At 40.3% G+C, this 21,515-nt stretch overlaps 2 protein-coding genes across 2 annotated transcripts in view; both read right to left on the reverse strand.

Annotated features, from left to right (window-relative positions):
• Positions 1-17,638, reverse strand: part of LOC139465989 (uncharacterized) — a 232,491-nt gene extending 214,853 nt beyond the window's left edge. Inside the window, exon 1 of the mRNA XM_071248005.1 lies at positions 17,519-17,638. The gene's annotated coding sequence lies outside the window, so the exon portion shown is untranslated. The remainder of the gene's footprint in view (positions 1-17,518) is intronic.
• On the reverse strand, positions 1,333-3,506 carry LOC139465990 (uncharacterized). Its single transcript, XM_071248006.1, has 2 exons — positions 3,463-3,506; positions 1,333-2,101 (listed from the first exon to the last, which is right to left on the reverse strand). Exons 1-2 carry the CDS (start codon positions 3,504-3,506, stop codon positions 1,333-1,335), a joined length of 813 nt encoding a protein of 270 aa, XP_071104107.1.
• Positions 17,639-21,515: the final 3,877 nt, after the last annotated feature.

Consider the following 21,515-nt stretch of genomic DNA (forward strand, 5'->3'; position numbering starts at 1 on the left):
GGGTACGGGTGGTACAGTCGCTGAAGGCATAGTGACGTCTCTTTGGGTTCCAGAAATCGAATTCCAGATCTGTCCTGATCATGTTTCTAGGTTTTCAACGCAATACCAGTGCCTACGGGAAGTGGTTAACCTGGACTACTGTGTTTTTTTCTCCCATAAATGAAGCTGACACACAGTGATATAACTAAAATATTGTTCACAGCATCGTTACATCATATTCACTCAGCATATATTGTTGAAATAACATTTATCATTACTCGAAATACAATCCAGCTAACCGTCCAGCCTGTACGGTGATTGTGACGTCATAGTGAGTGATATATGCTTGTCATGTCATAATTGACCCTCTTCAATTAACGCCTCGAGCTTGTGGTGCACACGCCCAGTCAACGAGTAAAAGTTCGTACATCGCGCTATTCACGCATTACTCATAATACAGACAGCAACGATGGTATCTCATTTCACACAAGACACATATATGTTATATACCCCATGTACGGCATATTTCCTGTCCTTGTGGTTATGGAAAAAAGAAGAATTAAGCCTTTAACAAAGTAAACCAATAGAAGAAATTATAAGTCAGGAGGTAATTCCCGAGTAAATAAATCACGTAACAGATCCTCTAACTCTACTTTGTTGTGTTTGTAGAGTCATGATACTGAATGTTGCAGAGACTAAATGGTGTTTACCGACCCTCAGCACGTTTTCCATAAACGTGTCAGAAGACAATTAACACATAACACAAAAAAACTATCTCAGGTTCGCCACCAACATCTCCGATTACCGTCAGTGTTAGGCAAACAGCGCATCTTCACATCATCTCCGTCGACAACGACATAGTCTGTAGTCAAGAAAGCCCCTTAATTCAGATGGCGGAGCAGCTTCTGTAAGGTGCCTCAATTCCTTTTCCACTGTTGTATTAGCGTGGAAAAAGATGAGCAGATGTTTCTATCATGCCATGCATCACCAACAAGATAGTCGCCGTCCTAAAGCTAGCGGTTAACATTTCCCCTCGTGCAAAAAACGAAAACAACATTATAACGGATATATCTCTTTATTTCAACAACATCTTAAAGGTTCAGCTGTGTAGGAGAGATCAAAACGTTTCTTATCGCGTAAGCAGTATCTCCTGTAATCTCCAGCCAGGATGCCCTAGTGATGTATTGACATGAAGTCAGGTGTTGGGGTGTCATGGTGATGTATTGTCCCGATGTCATGTGCTGACATTTTATGGTGATGTATTCTCTTGAAGTCATGTGTTGGCGTGTCATGGAGTTGTCTTGAAGTTAAGGGCTGGAATTGTATAGTGATATATTCTCTTAAAATCAGGTGCTAGGATGCTATGAGGACGTGTTGTCTTGAAGCCAGTTGCTGGGTTGTCTTGGTGATGTACACTTGTTGTCTTGAAGTCAGGTGCTGGGTTGTCTTGTAGTCAGGTGCTGGGATGTCTTGGTGATGTCCACGTGTTGTCTTGTAGTCAGGCCCTGGGATGTCTTGGTGATGTCCACGTGTTGTCTTGTAGTCAGGTACTGGGATGTCTTGGTGATGTCCACGTGTTGTTTTGTAGTCAGGTGCTAGGATGTCTTGGTGATGTCCACGTGCTGTCTTGTAGTCAGGTACTGGGATGTCTTGGTGATGTCCACGTGTTGTTTTGTAGTCAGGTGTTAGGATGTCTTGGTGATGTCCACGTGTTGTCTTGTAGTCAGGTACTGGGATGTCTTGGTGATGTCCACGTGTTGTCTTGTAGTCAGGTACTGGGATGTCTTGGTGATGTGCACATGTTGTCTTGTAGTCAGGCCCTGGGATGTCTTGGTGATGTCCACGTGTTATCTTGTAGTCAGGCGCTTGGATGTCTTTGTGATGTCCACGTGTTGCCTTGTAGTCAGGCGCTTGGATGTCTTTGTGATGTCCACGTGTTGCCTTGTAGTCAGACCCTGGGATGTCTTTGTGATGTGCACATGTTGTCTTGTAGTCAGGCGCTGGGATGTCTTGGTGATGTCCACGTGTTGTCTTGTAGTCAGACCCTGGGATGTCTTTGTGATGTGCACATGTTGTCTTGTAATCAGGCGCTGGGATGTCTTGGTGATGTCCACGTGTTGTCCTGAGTCAGGTACTGGGATGTCTTGGTGATGTCCACGTGTTATCTTGTTGGCAGGTGCTGGGATGTCTTGGTAATGTACACATGGTGGCTTAAAGTCAGTTATTGGGTTGGACAAGACATTTTTCAAATTGTAAATGACTTGGGTAGATTATGTCTTGTGGAGATTGACTGGCTTCTTTAAAAGGCTCCACGGTTGCCATGCCATTTTGACAAATGTTTTGCTTGAATGTAAACATTTTAGATTGTATAAAATACACCATGCTAACGTTGCGTTTGTATCTGACCTCTGTCTGATAACAAATCCACAATACTCATAGGTCTAACTATTAAATTCACGCAATGATGACATGGACAGATATGACTCATAAATTATGCACGATGCCATTTACTCCTTTGGGGTACCATGATCCTATGATAGTGAGTTCGAAGTCCAGAGTAGCCCTGATAATGGCGGGGATACGTCCATGTATTATACAATGAACTTTTGTATGTATCGAATGATGAATGCTACGTGAACATATTTCAGGCAATAACTTAATCAGCTGTTAATGTGGCTCGGAACGAGAGTTCGAGAAACTGCCAAATGGCTATAAGTTTATCTCCAGACATTCTACAGGATATTGAGTAAACTTTTATACGGGGGAGGGTTTAGGGCTCACGTTTTAACCATTAAAGACGTCCTGGTTGGCTCGCTGGGATTCGCTTTGGTCGTAGGGAAGACATATCTGGCTGTTTTTAGTTGCTGTGATAGCTGACAGTGGTTGAGTATAGCATCGCGTCATATAACAGATATAAGTATATAAAAAACACGTGAATCAGCGTGGCTATAGATGATTCATAGATCACGTTTCCACGGGCTACTGAAGGCGTCTCTGAGTTGGGGCGGCACGCATGGTAGGTCATAGAGTATTAATCCAATAGCATCTTTTTAGACGTGTAGAAGTAGCGATAAACCAGACGTAAAACCTACCTATAAAAGTTCCACATATGTCCATTAGGAGAAGAATCGGCGGACAAGTGAGTGAATGAGTGAGTGGGTTCTATCCCATTGAGGTAGAAGTTTGTGAAAGCCAGGAGAACGAGAATGGGGATCCAGACCATGGGTCATATTCATGGCGACTTTGAGATCCTGACAGGGCTATTTATAGGGGCGGTCGGGTAGCCTAGTGGTTAAAGCGTTCGCTCGTCACGCCGAAGACCCGGGTTCAATTTCCGACATGGGTACAATGTGTGAAGCCCATTTCTGGTGACCCCCGCCGTGATATTGCTGGAATATTGCTAAAGACGGCGTAAAACCACACTCACTCACCCACACTCACTAATCATATATAATAGCTCCCCAAGTCACTCATTCGACTCACCTCAATTTTGTCGGTCTTCTCGGCCAGCATTTGGTGGAATCCATATTTGAACAGGATTATATTGGGGGTTTTCTAGTCAAAATGACTATCAAATCACACATAACATTCTGGTGCCAGTCTTGACCCTTATAAACCTATTTTTCTATCATAAAATATCCTATCTAAATCGGTTGTACGAACGTTGTGCGGATAATTCATTTATTTATGAACCTTGATATATTTCATTGTATCATAAAAGCGACCGAGACTGTGTATAACTTCGAATTTAATTGTATCCATGAGTCCTGAACAGAAATTACCCTTTCATTATGTTTAGATAAGTGTTAAACGAATCAGCACTTCCCTGCACCAGGAGACATGGCGTTGTTGACCTTCTGGTTTTGTTTGTTTCAATTTCCCTCTTCAGACTGCCATAAGTGGCTATTTTTATACTAAATGATTCCAGTTTGTGAAGTTTGTTTCAACTTCCCCCTATATAAACATCAAAGTTTATTGAACTCGGCCCCTCGTCACAACCCAGTTTCTTGGCGAACTAATCATTTTGTCACATACAGTCTGCTGCGTTGGCGATAAAGAATGTGATACTCGAATACCCCTACACCAACAAACATGTTTAATACAGCTTCTGTCAACGTCATGTGGGCGATCAGTAGGCCATCGGGAACACAAAGAAGTCTCTTTGATCAAGAATCTGATAAAATAGTTTGGGTGGACTCCAGATGTTATTATCATACCGATGAAGATCCATGTAGATGTGTTGGTTGCTACTGCAATGTGACCTATACACGTTGACAGAATGTAAACACTTTCCCTGTATACTTCCATATATAATACCCGATCTTCCATTCATCTATTATTTCTTTTATTATATATCAACATTTATTGCAGTCATATAAAGTATTTTCACGTATTTAAATAATGAATACTTCACGACTTCGGCCATGACGGACAAGTCCATTGTATGAACAGGGGGGTTATGTTTGGTATTTCCCAGGTTTTCACGTCGATTACATGTACCTTTTCCCCAATACCGATTGTCATATCTTTTGAATTATATCGTTCGTCGTATCGTGTGTGTGTGTGCGTGCGTGCGTGCGTGCGTGCGTGCGTGCGTGCGTGCGTGCGTGCGTGCACACACAGAACAATGATAGAAACAAGATATCGCCAATACCTAAAGTTAATACAAAAACCGGTGCTTAACATTTTTCCAGGTGCATATCTGAGGGCATAAAGGTTGAGAAGTCATCATCAACGTTACACTGTTGTATTTGTAAAGCCCAGTGCCGACATCAGTTGTCAGTACACTGAAATGCCAAAATACAAAAAAGATAGTTATTTTTATAAGATTTCATTTTTATTAGTTTGTTGTTTCATGCCACAGTCAGCAATGTTCGAACTCCTATCATGGCGGCCGGTAAAAAATATCGACTGTGGGCCAGACAAACCTGTGATTGATTTCAGGGTACGTTAACATGCAATTAATAAAAGAAAGTAGGGAATAATGACATACATGTTAATACCAGTTTAAGAACAAAGAGTTGACGGCAAACACCCAAATAAAGAACATTTTTCTCTGTACAATTTAACACCAAAACACATCTTATTGTTTGCGCCGTATTGTGCTATTCCTCATTTTCACACTCTCAAGAAGGGTCGATTAATCTCTGAGTACCGTAATTTCTGTCAATCTTACTGATTCTGCTTATCATGTAGTTGTGATTTCCTTGATTTCGTTCACCCCTGTTAGAATGTGTCTTTAGCAAACCATGAGTGTAAGAGGCGACTAACGAAATTGTGTGGTCAGGCTCGGTGACTTGGTTGATGCTTGCGTAGATCGATGCTCGTGATGTCAATCACTGGATTGTCTGGTCCAGGCTCGAAAAGGTACAGACTGCTGTCATATAGCTGGAACATTTCTGCGTGCGGCGTTAAACAACAAAGAAACAAAAAGATTTAATGAGGCGTCTGCAAAAACTACGGGCTATTGACATGCTGGAAACTGGCAGAAGTCAGCGTGCATTGGTCAATACCTTTCATTTTTCACAGTCTGTGATTAGCAGACTATGGAATAGGTACCAACAAACCCAAGAATAATGACGCTCGACCACGTTTAGGACGTCCTAGGTCAACGACAAGAGTAAGGGGTCCGAAACCAGAACTCGAGCTCAAACGGCGAATTAAACTGCTGCAAACCTTTACTTTTTATCTATTTCCCAATTCGTTCATTATCATCATACAACTATTACCAGAAACTAATATCTTGGAGTTTTAGAAATTGTAAATTATTTTCCGAGTATCCTCTACCTTTTTTGAAGAGTATATTTGTGTAGAACGGTCAAGGTTGCTTTGTTCGTCAGCTTATTTGGATGTGCTGGTTGTTCAATACTTGAACAGTAATATTTCTTTACGTTCTGATATGGGATTCTATATCCAATCAAATATTCTTTAAAACGTTAACAGTTACGTTTCTTAACTTTTTTGTTGGAGTTGTTTATTTTATAATTCCAAATCCATCATAGAAATAGCATAGATAGTGACATTTGGCTCCGGTTGGACGAATGGCTGAATGGCTTTCGACTCAATTACGTTAAAGTTGAAAGTTGAAACAAGCGTTTTGTAACAAAGAATATTAAAAAAATCTTCTCTACATCATCATGCCCGCGCATTCCCGTGAATAATGCAGCTGAAGAGAGATCACCTTGGCGGAAACCTTTCGTAACAGTATACTACAAGTCGCATAAATGCTTACAAAAAACCTAACAACACTGATACCAAGGACCATCATTGTGAAACCGGGGATGTAATTTTCACGTATCCCTTTAGTGCATTTTAGAGACGACAATTTATTTGCAATTCTGGTAATAGCCGCGGTACTTTCTGATTATCTGGATCAGTACCCCTGTATATTTGAAGAAGAGCAAACTGTACATTTGACCACTCACCTGTGTGGATCTCAAGACGGGTTAACATATCGTTGTAAGTCTGTTGAAACCCGAGATCACGTGAACTATTGAAAGAGTGTTTTTGTTCCTAAAATGAACAAGGTTAGTGACCGCGTTCACAGCGAGGCTCAAATCCCGACACACAGGTGACGCTTCATTCATCTCGAGCCACGTGACAGATGTAGGGCATGAATGGACCACGTATCGATGTGCTATCACTTTAATTAGAAACATGAGCTGAATAGACCATGAGGTGATCGCATTGCTGACTCTATCAAAGTCTTACAATGGACGAAATATGTTTTGTTTTGTTTGTTGTTTAACGCCGCACTCAGCAATATGCCAGGTAAATGACGGCGGTATGTAAATAATCGAGTCTGGATCATACAATCCAGTGATTGCTGTCATGAGCATCGATCCTCGCAGTTTGGATTCGATGACTTGCACTAACCAAGTCCAGTTAGTTGCCTCTTGCGATTTGCATGGGTTGTTGGAGACCTATTCTGACCCTGATCTTCACATGTCAGACGGAATATGTAGGTATGAAAGTATTAATAGAATTGTCAAATGTTTGATATGTGCTAATGGCTGATATATACACATGGACGATTTGTAAGAATGGATGACAGTGGCGGATTTAATTTCACGTGTAATAAATGGCAGTTTAGATATCTTAAACGCTCCATTTCCTTTTGAAAATGAAACAAAAGCAAACCCACCAGTATCTCTAGTGACGTCATGGTGAGGTGTGAAAGCTGATAATTCTATCTTATGTGATTTCTATATATTGACACAAAGTGAAAACACATTTAATTTGCATAATTTGGCGTGGCGTGGCGTGGCGTGGCGTGTGGTAGTGTGGAGGTAGTGTGGATTGTTGATATGGGACACATGATGGTATGGGTGGTGGTATGGTATTTATGGGTGGTGGTGTGTGGTGATAGTGTGGGGCGGGGCCGTTGGGTGACGATGTGGCATGGTGGTGCGGAGGGGTGGTCTAGAGTTGATATAGTGCAGGATGGTAGTGTTATTGAGTGGAGATATCGGGCGGCGGCGGTGGTGGTGGTGAAACAGTGGGCCACTATACGTCTGTCAATGAAATTTTACACCGAAATAATACATAAATTGTTTCTTAACCATGACCCACCTTTCGGCGTTTCATACGTAGAACAAAGGCTCAGGTCCTATACGGCACACATATAATAAACACGATAAAAGCGCTCATTAGAACAGACACCCGGTGCAACCTGAATGGCATTCAGGTCTTCCCTCGATGAAATAAAAAGGGTGTGTGTTTTTTTACGTTCTGGACACATAACGATTCACTCCAAAGCCAATAGTTCCCATACGTAATATGTTTCGAAAAGAAATGTATCCATCTGTTGGTTAATTACTGAGATCGCAGACTGCTTTTCTAATCTGAATAACATTCGTGTCAAATCGACATGATTGTATACTTAATATGCTCCGCCACATGAGACCGGAAGGACGAGTTCGTAAGTAACGGACAAAATAGTTTTCAAACAACCTCTGTATCAAGCGCAGCCGACCTTACAACCCTGTAGGGAGCTGTGTTAACATCTCAACCCCTTGTTTGATGTACGACGTTGTTGTATGATGCTGTTGGCAAACTCTACCGACAAGCAGACAGCATCTGCGACCTTTGACCCGGATGACCCAGTTACAGACATCAAAGTCAATCTAAAAGAGACGTGATACGGGATCGGTCTCCAAAAACTTAAAGTATTTCTAGCGCTACATACACCTGGCTTTTGCACCATCTCACCAGACTACATCATCAAAATCATGAAATCGTAAAAAGTCACATTTCATCATTGTACGTACCTGGGTTTTTTTATTCAATGCTAAAATACTCAATCCATATTTTATATGAGCATAGATGATTTCATTTACCTTAATCGTAATTTTGTTCCCGATAATGAAATATTCAGAAAATCTGAAACGTCTGATAACTGTGGTGACGCATTTGTTCTGATTATTCTGACACGATAGCTCTGATACCATGACGACTGTGATAACCGATAACTATGGAACTCATGTACATTAATCCTTTTAATATATATGTATACTCCTGTTGTCACTTGCATGATTCTCTCTTACCACCCCAAGCGTGTGACTGAATTTTATTCCGAAAACCTATGTAAGGCCTGTTTATATAGATGCTTTCTTACCTTCACTATGATCTTTATAAATAGATGGATGAAAAGGTGAGAAAATAAATGTAAAGAGGTACGCATTCACATACAAGTTTCCATTATTATCCTTTGATTTCAGCAGACAGTAGTCCAGTATATAACCTGAGGCATTAACAGGCGATAAAGCTTTAACATTAATGGCGCTAGGATCAGATATGAACAACGGGAGCCTGATCTATAGATTAAGTCAGTAAAGCGTGTCTAGATCCTCACACTGAAACTGCAGAAAACACATCCACTCCTGTCGTCCAACTCAACGAATCGAATCGAAAATGGCTGATGACCTCGATAACAAGGTCATCTGTGTAACAAGGCCGATAACTCTCAACAATAGATCATATCGTTGATTTGTTGTCATGATAAACGACATATAAAAACTCACCTTGATATCAAGTTATGGATGCATAATTTGCAATGTTAGGTGACTCGCTCTCACCTTAAAAAGATGCTGATCGTTTGGAAGATAGAATGTATAGTTGTGAGTTATTTGGAGGATGTTTAGTTGGTAAGCACTGTGACACCTGAAGTGAACTCAACCACAACAACTACCGTACACCAAGTAACAATACTTTTTTAACGTTGCCTCATTGATTTATTTGTGTTGTGAATTAAGAATAATGCCACTTGTAACAAAATTTCAACGGAGGTACCACGGTCCAGCATCATACTTATATAGGATTGAACCTTGGACGTCCACTTGAACCCGTTGGCAACAAAATTACCTAAAAAACGAAAGGATCCTAACCACAATGCGTACATGTGTACCTGAATATGCAAGCAAGCACTGTCTAAAGAACCAGCTGTCGAACCATGGAGTGATGTATGTTAGCATATGCACGCTGTATGCACAGACAACTAATAAACTATTCCAGCGGTGTTTCCATGTTGATGTGACAAGGTCAGTCTATTCGTGGAGGTCAACAGACGACCATGCATCATTCCTGAGTTCAAAGAGAGGCCAAGCCGTTACAAAAATACGCGTCATGCCAATCGGACTGCACATGCATGCCAAATGGCTGCTTCGAAGAGGAAAAATCTAACCATGCCTGAAACATTTCTCAGTAACGTAGAACAACATGTGGAAGTAGACCAGAAATCAACACAGGTGATATGAAACAGTATCTCAATCATATGTGGCCATAAAAATGACAGGATTTTTGAAGCAGGTTGGGATCTCTCAACACAAGGCATACCTGCAAGCGTTTTGAAAGCGTATCTCTATATCCGATACTCCCTCAGTGGGATCTCACTGGGTGGGGATACCAGACATTAAGGGCAATCATATACCAACCTCCCATAAACCACAACAATAAATACATGAAATATGGTTGCCATTGAAAACTGCGTCGGTTTTGGTTATGTCCATAAACGGTGAGGTTGGGTGAAATGGGGTTTAACGTCGCCTCCAATATTAATGCACTTGTGTAGCGACGTACTGGTCCGGACCGATGCCGATTTATAGTGCAAGCACACTGAGATACCATGCCGCAGTTTAACATGAATATCCCACTCAGACACAGAATACTGACTCCGAGTCGACCAGTCCTTGTTTTAGCCGAGCACCAGACAGGGTAACAACAAGTACATCTTTTAATGTATTTTGGTATGACGCGGCCGGGGATCGAACCCAAGACCTTCCGCTCTCGAAGCGGGCGCTTTTCCACTAGACCACGGAGGCGGTCTCCATAATCGAATGTGTTGGACTCAAGAAGTGTTATCCCCACTGCCTTATGAATCTGTATTACTCATATGTTCATTCATATATATTTTGTATTCATAATAGTTTTACCATTTTCTGTTTTCTGATACCCACTTGAATTCATATAAATTTTACCAGAGATCTTTCCTCCATACAATATATTTATGATTAATACCTCGGTTTAATGCACGCTAAAACACAATGTCTAAATAAAGGCAACAATTGATCGCGAGTACAATCATAGTCACATCTGATTTGATCTCCGTTGGTTTGTATCAAAGTGTATTTTCAACTACATATTTAAACAAAATGCCGAATCCACTTACGATAAAATTAAGCACCATGTTCATGGAAGTAAGACATTGTGCAAACAAATGTGCTTAAGTGGGATAGGAGGCTTCCTCAGTGAAAGCTTATAAGGGCAATTCTAGTCATATTTTATGTGAGATATATATCATATTATAAAGAGTGACAAATGTAATTTTGGACATACAGTGACCATGTAAATGTACAATGTCAAAATTGTAATACCACAAAATATCCACAAAGAGGAAATGTTTATTTTCATCTGTCGAAACATTCAGGATATTTGCTTGTCTCGATCATGTGCATTTCCTCCTCGAAGACTCACGTAATCGTCTGAAATATTTCAGTAGGACAAACCATGCAAAGCCTCACCCGAGGTAAATCATTTTAAATGTCGATGTGGACTGACTGGTGTTAATGATGATGAGAAACTCCGTTTAAAATCTCATTCGCAAGGAAATCTTTTTGTGAAACCTCCGTGAGACTGTGTCACCCATGTTTGTTCAAGTCGGCTCAAATTTATTGCTTTTAATGTATTAGGACGCGCGAAGTTAAATGAAATAAAGCAAATATTTGTATCCGAAAGTAAAAATGGAGGTTGTTTTCGTAGGAGAGCGCTCACAGCTGCGTGCAACGAGACCCGGATGTAACCGGAAAGCTCTTGTAAACGCAGAGTAATAGTTAAAAATATAACAGTGCAAACACATCAAATCCTGCAGCGAAGTGACGAATAATGCGATTTCATCAAATGGAAATTGTTGAATTGATGGAGTTTGCCTATGAGCCATTATTTTGGGTGACACGCGATTTCTGTTATGAATAATAGCTTTCATATATGTATAAGGTATTTCCGCTTAAACAACGAGTCGAGGTTGAGTTTTTTTAAATACTGTTTGATAACCTCTGCGCTAGCGTAACGTGTGATATCACGTACGCAGGTCAACTCTCGCGAGAGTTGTATCAGCACATTTCCTGTCGGGAAAGCATTGTTATCCACCTGGAAGCGGAACTCAGGACAAGTAAGAATGGGTGTTTTTTATCCTTATTCGTTGTTTGGGAAAATAAGATAAGACATTTGGATAAACCTTTACAAGGGTAGTTTCAGTTATAATAAAAAGTTATCAGCAGTTTCATATTAAGCGGATAATAATCCAGTACCAAGTTATTTTTAGTACACAAAGAAACACGAACTACAAACATGTTAAGCTTTCTTTTGAGAAATTCATGGACAACATTTAGAAAATGATATGGGTTATAAATAAAAGTAAACAAAAAAGTTCATATCGCTGGTCGTCTAGTCACCATCTGTTATTCGTGAATTACTGGTAGGAAAACGTCCCAAACCGTTGTAAGGGAACAGTAAAGAAGTGGCCATCATTAGGTTTCATTTCTACAAAAGCATGATTAAGTGCTCACGATACATACATAAACTCGCAGAGAATTGGGCTGGAGAAAAAGACTAAGCTAAATGCAGTCTCCGACAGGGGGCTTGAGCGCTGCAGTAGTGTCTGGTGCGCTCGCCAGCCCGTGTCGTGACTCTGGGGACATACTTGGAATGTCAGCCAACTGTTAAACCGTTTTTTTTTTTTGCTAAACTTGCAAATTCGTAAACGCATCAAGTCCACCAACGCAGTGATCGGTCGACAGAAGCGGCGCGAGCTACGTCACGGCAGCTACACACCAATATCTGTTGTGCTCGTAGTTGTCAGGTGGTTGGTTGGTGTACGTGGACTCGCACAAGCTCCTGTTCATGGTAGCGGGGTTGGTTGGGGCGGATAAGGGGAAATTTGTTCCCGTAGACTTCTGTGTATGCATCAAGTGCTTTGAATGATATGTTCAAGGAACAGGCGTGTCCCTCGTTTGTTTTACTCCAGCTTAAGACATCCAGTCAAGTGATGGACTCGTCCACACATCATCACAGCACAACTCCATAGCAATGCACGACAAGACAGGACTATACACAGCCCACATTACCATACAATGACCTGCTAATGATGATATATCACATTTATAGAACCATTAGTAGTGTTCGATAATCATTCAGCTCCTCTATTTTTCATAATTCACTTCAGCCTTACTTCGCCGATATTTGGTCTTGTCAGGGACACTGTTATTTCCAGAAATGGTAGGACATATCCTCAGATTTCCAGCCACGTTAACGTAGCATTTCAGTTGACACAAAACCATAACTGACATATTTGTTACTTTTCGACTGCAAACTTTTAAGTGAACACATATGTAGATAGTTTGACAAACAGAAATGGAATTTAAACCTCGACAAAACCAGATGCATATGGAGAAAAATATTTGTACCCCTTGTTCGGCGAAAAAAAAAGGGGCGAGTGGGTTTTTATATGCATGAAAAACACCTGGTCCTGTGACACGGGAAACATCAAAATGTGATTAGACATCTGTTGATTTGACAACAGCCAGACTGCCGAGAAAACACTGGATAAGGTCGTTAATCTGACGAAGCTGGATATGGTTCCTAATGTCCCCAGTTCACTAACCCTGGGCTTCCACGGATAACGAACGCTCCCCTTACAAAACATATTTAAATGGGAAACTGCTTTACGCTAGTAAAACCGCTGACTCGGCAGATGAGGACGTCATGTGATCGACACTTTTAGTGAAAAATGCTGACGTTAAAAACGTAATTATGAAATATTCTTTGAGGACATTCACATGTTTCAAGTATACCAGTGTAAAAGATTATGTGATTATATTATAATTGAAACGCAATTTGTACTAAAGTGATAATCGCTCCGAATGTTTAAATTTAATCTTCTTTTTTTCAATCATTCTAATTACTCCTTCATATTAATTACTTCAAAGACTTATGTTGCATCGGTCTATAAAGTTTTCTCACTTTGATAGTCTGAACGCTTCAGGACCTTAATTCACTTTGTGGGTTCACACATGCGATGACATGATTTGCAGCAAGAAAAAATAACCATGTGTATATATCCAAGGAAAATAACTTTTTTCGAGATGTCACAAGGCCGCTTGCCCACTAATCCTGGCGTGAAAGTATATGGAACGACGTTTAACATACCCTTCAAAAGCGCACCTTGACAAAAAGCTGTTCATCAAATATATAACGTAAATACCAATACATCATACCTATACAGATCATGCTCATTGAAGTTTGCCAAATATGACATTTTCATGGTTTTAAATGGTATCTAGGGCGCCGGCCAGCCTCTTCATGTATACACGTTTTAACGTTACAGTGAGAACAGAGTTCTTTAGCTGTGCTACTGATAATAATGCGAGAATATCTTTCTCAATAATCTCAACTGATAAAGAGAGTATTTTTTCACAAGACAGCTTTAATGTTGTTTGCTATCGTGTAATTTATCAACAACGCCTTCAGACTACTTCAAGTCTTTTCGATATGAAACGTAAACGCAACCGTGGTCAAGGCCTTTAAAGGCAGTAATGGCTGCTTAGGGGATCACAAATACATACTGTGAAAAAATGAATTAAAACTGCGTCTGGGTGAACCTTTACATGACCTACAACAAATAGCCGTCACAAGATATACAGTATAATGACGAGATACGCCCACATAAAAAAAAAACATCCTAGATAAGGTCCATGCTCCTTGATACAATGCTATGGGATCTCTAATGTAATCGGCACACACTGAATTCAAATAGACAAGGACATATCTCTTCAAATAGTGAAGCGAAAATACCTTCCCCATTTTAATTAGTAGGATCTCGCGTCAATGACGACCAAGACACGTCGCAGGATTAAGCGGGGCGCCGACCGTTATGTATGTCAACAGGCCACAACAGTTTGCGCAAATCCAACACAAGAATAACATTGTATTTTAAGACCTTTAATTGTTGCCTTATATGTGAGGGCATTCAAAATTGGGGCTGCAAAGAGGAGGTTTCTGTGCTAAAACTTCCTTTTAGCACGCACGAAAATACCTGGAATGGTCACTTATTGCAAGATGTTCTTCGTGCTGGCTGTAGACACAGCCGTTACTGTTTTTGTTAACTAAACATCGCAAGTGAAAAAAATCTTAGATATGTGGTAATGTTTACTAAACATCGGCGAATGCTGCGTAAAATGGGGTGTGATCTATTGTAGATGCTGGGATATACGTGTTACACGCGAGGTTCATATTTTTATGTAAATATTTGTTAATTCGTATCGTATACAGATGACACAGGGGTAGACTGCAATTTTTAACTCCTCAAATGCTAGAGTGTTTAAACCAAGCGACGGCTAGAGGTGTTGGGTGTCTCAGAAAAAAACCCATTGAAGTAAACTAAGGCGTTGAGAGAAAGTCAGCAGAAGTAAATAGTTCGTAATGTTTGGTTTAATCACGGACCTAAATATTTTAGAACAACAAATTGTCGCTTCAGTCATTACCCTCTTACAGGGAACATCTTTTAAATGCATGTTAGGTGAACTATTTTCCTCAATTCTTTAAGACAAAAGGATACACAAGTCACATGTTTTTAAAAATACATGCATCGTTTCGAACAACCTGTTCCCTGAGTCAAGACGCTGAGAGCTTTCCCTATTTAAACGTGGCTGCACAAGAAATATCCCACGTCCAAAATAAAAGACATTCTCTGAATGCGTTTCTTGTTCAAACTGGGACCGACCGCCTAATCCATGTAAACAATCACTGCACTTTGTGCACGGTATGCAATGCATTGTGGGTCTACATGGTGTATTCCGCCATTATGATCATACCTGTAAAGCCTTTGACAAGTATGTCTCACATCCTTCAACTTTAAATATTAACCAACACGAATTGGGCGACCTTTGAAGATTCATTTTCAAAACCGAATTAATACTGTCCAACGTTACAGAACTTATTTCTATACTTACTGACCGCAACATTTCAAGGCGCTGTTCAAATACACCACATATAGATACACCCATTCATGATAAAACTTTTCAATTCGTTTGAATTAATAGGGTTTCCTTGCAACACAACCAATGCACAAGCAGTCATTTTTAAGGCTCACGGTGTACTGTCATTGAAAAACGGGTAACCCTCATCATTATTTTCAATAATGTGCATAAATAAATATTCATATCTAGCGCGAATTGAGACGTGGGACACTCTGAAGAAAACGAGCTGACAAGCAGAATAAATAAACATGATTCAAGTCCTCCTCAAGGGGAATTTTACAATATCTATGTCTGTACATTTATGTCATTTGTGTTATATATATAGGAACATATACGCACACCTCCTAGCTCTACTTAAACCTTTACTTAATCACTGATTTCCCATAACTTAAACCTCCACTTCTCTTGTTCAAAGCTAGATCTCAGTTCAGATCCATCCATCCTCTCAAGTTTACCTGACTCTTAAAGATCTCCTACCGAAACTTAATATTGTCCCTTAATTACAACCGCCCCTTCTCTACTCCCCAGCCTATCTGTTCATCTCCATCCAGTCATTCCAGCCTGGCAAGTCCAGCAAGTTTCTGTACCTGATACATAGCAAAGTCAACATGTTTTTTCAGAAATGTTCGGTGGTAAGCATCCAAATAAAGATACCATACATTCTTTACACCTACTACGTGTCAAGATTAATCTTGATACGGGGTAGTCCAGTACGTATTTTGAATGTGATACCCACACATGCAACAAATGTGTGATTGAATGAAAGAAAGGGATAGGGCAAAGCATATCCCCTTGTCTCCCTCTGTCGACCATGTCAGTACTAGAGCAATTCGTGTAGAGAAAAATAACACAAACTATCCGTATCAAAGTAACCCATCGTTGAATACTTTCATATTCCAAAAGGAGATTTAATCTAAAATTATATTGAAACAGGTTTTTTAAGGGGTGGCGTGTTAAAATACAGATATTATGATACATAAAGATTTAATCTACGGATTCGCGGAAGAGTCGTATTTTCGTTCCGCTAGAATGCCGAGCGATGTGGTATGTCTCCGAATTTTATTATTTTGGACATCCATCAAAAGCTAACCCGCCGTAATTAGAAACTTAAATCGCACCTATCACGGTTAGTACACGCATCCACAGTGACGAGGGGCACATGCTTAGGTGGACGTAACACGTGATCACCACTGTATCACGAAAAATATCAAAACGTTAATGTTATTTTTGAAGTATCTTCTTATTATACACGTTTGAACCTGGTGGCAACATTTAAACCTGAAATAAAGATATGAACAAGAAAAAATAATAAACATATGTTATGCTGTTAATGGTATGTGATGTGTTTGATAAAGTTGGGTTATCCGAAATATCCAACTTCGGAGGCTAATTACACAGGGGACACCTGTTATCGATTGTAGAACTGTGGAAGTTATGTGTTTAGAAGGGATTCATTTCTGTGTCTGAAAGATACACAGTACTACTGTCGCAAACATTGCGAAAGCAATTTTGCATAATCTGTCAATATTGTAAGTGCACATGCGCGCGCCTGCACAAAATGTTTGAACTTTAGCTGAAACTATGTCGTGTTACTTACACACAGAGTCAATGCATTCGTGAACCTTGTCTAACTTGACGAGTCATTTTCATCAGGGGTAACCGCCTAACTGCACAATGTCTAACCCACCACAGTTATGTCGTAAATCTTCGTTAAGTCCCTGTACAAGGTTAACGACGCTTTAAGCATTTTACTGAACAAACTCTGCATTATTGAAAGGTACATTTCGTTTTCAAAGTAGGTAAACATTGCATAGATACAGTGAGATGTAGTTAAATACACACTTGTACAGAATAACAGAGGGCGTGCTGCAAAAGTATTGAATACGAAAGTTAAAAGACAAGCTATCAAAATTTACATAGGCTAGTGTTTTGTTTTAATGCATAAAAAAACTTGGGTTGAAAATGTATGTATTGTTGTGTGGCGTGAGAGCTGGAGAAAGATGTCCTACCTTCACGGTATCACGAAGCTTGGACGATTCAATTCTAAAGAGCTTGGACCATCCTTAAATCTCAGTGAATTCAGTTGAAGATCCTCACACGAGCACCGCTCAGACTGAGTGAGGCTTGGAAGCGAGGAGCAGACGATATTCGATAGTCGAGTTAAAGAGCTCGTGGTTCGCGAGAGGTTCGCGCGCAGTTGAGCAGACGATGTTTCGTGGTCGTATCAAGTTGCACGAAGCAGGGGAACTTTGTAGCCCTGAGGGGATAAACTTTTATTTGTTTTACAAAACCTTTTTTCATCAGTGTCTCATTTGTGGGAAAAGCCTGTCAATAACCGATGTAAAAGATACAGCGTTTTCCCTCCAAGTTGGAGAACAGGCGAGTCATGACACAACGGAATAGCAGACGACATTTTCGTATGTTTGTCTTTTTGTGTATATACCTCTGCAGTGTGGAGACCACCATCCGAACTGGTCACCTGGAATGCATTCAGACGGGTTTTGCATATGATGCGAGGAATGCACCGTGGAGGAGGAGAGCATGGGGTGGTTGGAGGGGGGGTAAAAATGGGGGAGTGTGCTATAAGAGGGTGAGGGTAACTTACACAGTTGACCGTGCACAGAGCTAGAGTGAGTCTTGTTTGTCGGAAGTGGGGGGTCATATCAGGTCGATGCTCACATTTCTCCACCGTTCTTCCACTGTACGCGAGGGGCCTGATTGTTATCATTTCGTCGTATAACGCCCCTGTCATTTTGGTCTTTAACTCGCTTTTTATAATGTTAACGCACATTTACAATGTGGGAATTAATTGTATAAGTGTTATATAATAGTTTTTAAATGCTAAAACTGTCTGTTGAGGTGTCTATTGCGTGTGTGTGTCTGCTTTTATCTAATTCGGACTAATGCCGATTTTATAGTGCTAGCCCAGTGAGATATTATGTCGCAGTTTAACCGGAATACCCCACTCAGGCTCAGAATACTGACTCCAAGCTGACTAGTCTTTTTTAGCCCCTTAATGCCGAGCACCAGGCAGGGTAGCAACAAGTACCATCTTTTAACGTCTTTGGGTATGGCACGATCGGGGATCGAACCCCCGACCTTCAGCTCTCCAAGCAGAGGCTCTACCACTAGACCACGGGGGCAAATTAAACATCTATTCTGTGAAATGAACATATGTTCAGAAGAAAAAACCCAGTTAAATAATAGCAATAAAGTGTAATAAAAAGAAGCCCAGAGACCCTTTTCATTTTCCTGATACTGCAGTAATCTAGACTTGCCAAATATTATAGACTTGCATTGGCTATATTCTATGTATATGTTTCCGGGTATGTATGACAGACTAACGGAGGCGGTCTGATTAGTGAAAACATGCGCTTGCGTTATTAAGTGTGTATGTGTTTGGTTTAACGCTGCATGGAATAACCTTGTAGTCATATCACGGCGTATAAACATAAAATAGTGAGGAAACAGCGATATGGCAGAACAGCTTTCTTCTGGGAGTAAAAGGGCACGGGGGTGGTATTGGGGTGGTGGTCGGGGGCAGTCGTCTGAGGCAACGCAATTCGATGTGCAGAGTTACGTCCCTTAGGCGTACCAGATTCGCCCTGATTATGTTTCTATGTTTTGTCGGCACCATACCCTAGCTTAAACGTCTAAGACATGCAACACATCGGTTCTTCCTCCAACATCAAACCGACAGGCCGTGATGTAACTGAAATGATTTTTAAAGCGGCGTAAAAACAAACTATAGGTCAATCTGTTCGCTAATATGTAAATGTGGGAAATATGAAAAGATTCTCGGTATTTTACTCACATTTTAGCAATACTTCTGCTACAGTACCGAATATGAAACTTTGCATGAGCTCAGTTGCGAAGCAGTCAGCTTTCTCCTTTTGTCAATTAGTTTTCCAGATTTTTGGACACTTTTGATCATAAGAACTGTTTGTCATCTCCCAACATTACGATCACTGAAAATCACGAATTTCACCACAGTAACACGCCTAAAATAAGTATTTCAGGCGTGGTGATTCATGTGAACAAGTCTCAAGTGCGAAAAAATCTGTTTTAAGCTGAAAGATAGAAGTGAACATTCTTCGTCCCCTACTCACTTTACGTTACATATGGTAGGACTCCCGTGAAGTACGCCCTCGTTAAAACCCGAAATGTTGACAAATGTATGTCGACGTATGTCATATATCTTAAAGAATTAATGTGCCTAGACATTCTATGTGCTACTTCAGCAAATCCTTGTTTGATTGAAAGGTCACGCCGGCTGCAGGGTGTTCCAACGTTTCATGAGTGAAATATTTGTGATGGCAAAGACATATATAGATATATACGTCTTTGATGATGGCTACTCTTGAGTTGTGCTTACCGGTTAAACCATTTGGCTGGTCGGCTGCTCTTTCAAAACAAAATTAACTCAGCCGACTGTGGAATGGGTGTTATATGGGTGGGTGACTGGCCACCCATGAAACACCCTCACTCAAATATATTCTTTCGTTTTTGGCCCAGACCACATAATATTTTGATCGGTATGTGTGTGTGTGTGTGTGTGTGTGTGTGTGTGTGTGTGTGTGTGTGTGTGTGTGTGTGTGTGTGTGTGCGTGCGGTGTTTCGCTATATTTGTGTCCTTGTGACATCGAAACAGTTACAGATACAACACTAATACAACAAGCTGTATAGACAACAACAACAACAACACCTGCGAAGCTATACCACAAACAACACAATATACATACCACGAGTAGCCAATTCAACAACGCACTACCACGAGTAGCTATTAACACAATATACATACCACGATTAGCTAATTCCACAACGCACTACCACGAGTAGCTATTAACACAATAAACATACCAAGAATAGCTATTACTTAAGAAATAAACGATGAGTGGATGTTTATCGTAGAATAAAACACTGCAGTGAGAATAAACCATGAGGAGCGCAACCCATGGTGGTTTATCCTCCCTGCAGTGTTTTATTCTACGATAAACAAAAGACCCCGTGTCGTTTATTTCTAAAATGAAATATAAACACTGTGTTCAGCCTCTTTAATGATGATGATAAAATGTACAAGCTTCAAATTATTTATATTACCTGCGTAGCCCAGCTACATCTATGGGGAACAAGCTTGTACATTTTATCAACATCCTAAGCGCTAATCACTGTAAAGTGTTGGCTTCCATTGTCTATTGCTAATTGCATATCAGCGCCAATTATCTGTTGGATCTCCTTGTTAAGACGCCACTTTTTGTTATCTCATTACTTTTCTTGTTCTTACATGTAAAAAACATTCAATCACCTGATGAAGGAGTAGGCATATACTCAGAAACGTTGTGTTCCTCATAATAAAGAAGCTGACATCCATACATTTTCTTCCCTTTACTTAAAGAGGCTGTACATAATACGTTGCTATATCATATCAGAAATAAACTCAGGACTTCGGCCCTCATGGTATATTCTCCCCGATGTGTTTTATTGTACGGTTATTCAACGACCATAAGGCGTTATTTTCTTTAAAAACACACCACGAATAGCTATAAATACAACGTAATACAATGAGAAGCTATTTACGCAATACACATACCACGAGTAGATATTGACACAATATACATACCACGTGTAGCTATTAACATAACATAATACCATGAGTTGATATTTACATAACATACATACCACGAGGAGTTATTAACACAATGTATATACAACGAGTAGCTATTAACACAAAACGCCCGTGAAGATTAACCCAACATACGTACCAATTAACACAATTTACAAACCACGAGTAGCTATTAACACAATATACATACTACGAGTAGCTATATCACAAAAAGGCCGTATTGTTTAACGCCGTACTAAGCAATATTCCAGCTATAGCCAGCGGTCTTGACAAGACAATCCAGTGATTGATATCATGAGCATCGATCAAAGCAATTGGGAAACGATGACATGCATCAACCAAGTCAACAAGCCTGACCATCCGATCCGTTTGTCTCATCTTAC

Source organism: Haliotis cracherodii, unplaced genomic scaffold (assembly GCF_022045235.1).
Source record: "Haliotis cracherodii isolate W230 unplaced genomic scaffold, xgHalCrac1.p SCAF_18, whole genome shotgun sequence".
Taxonomy (NCBI): domain Eukaryota; kingdom Metazoa; phylum Mollusca; class Gastropoda; order Lepetellida; family Haliotidae; genus Haliotis; species Haliotis cracherodii.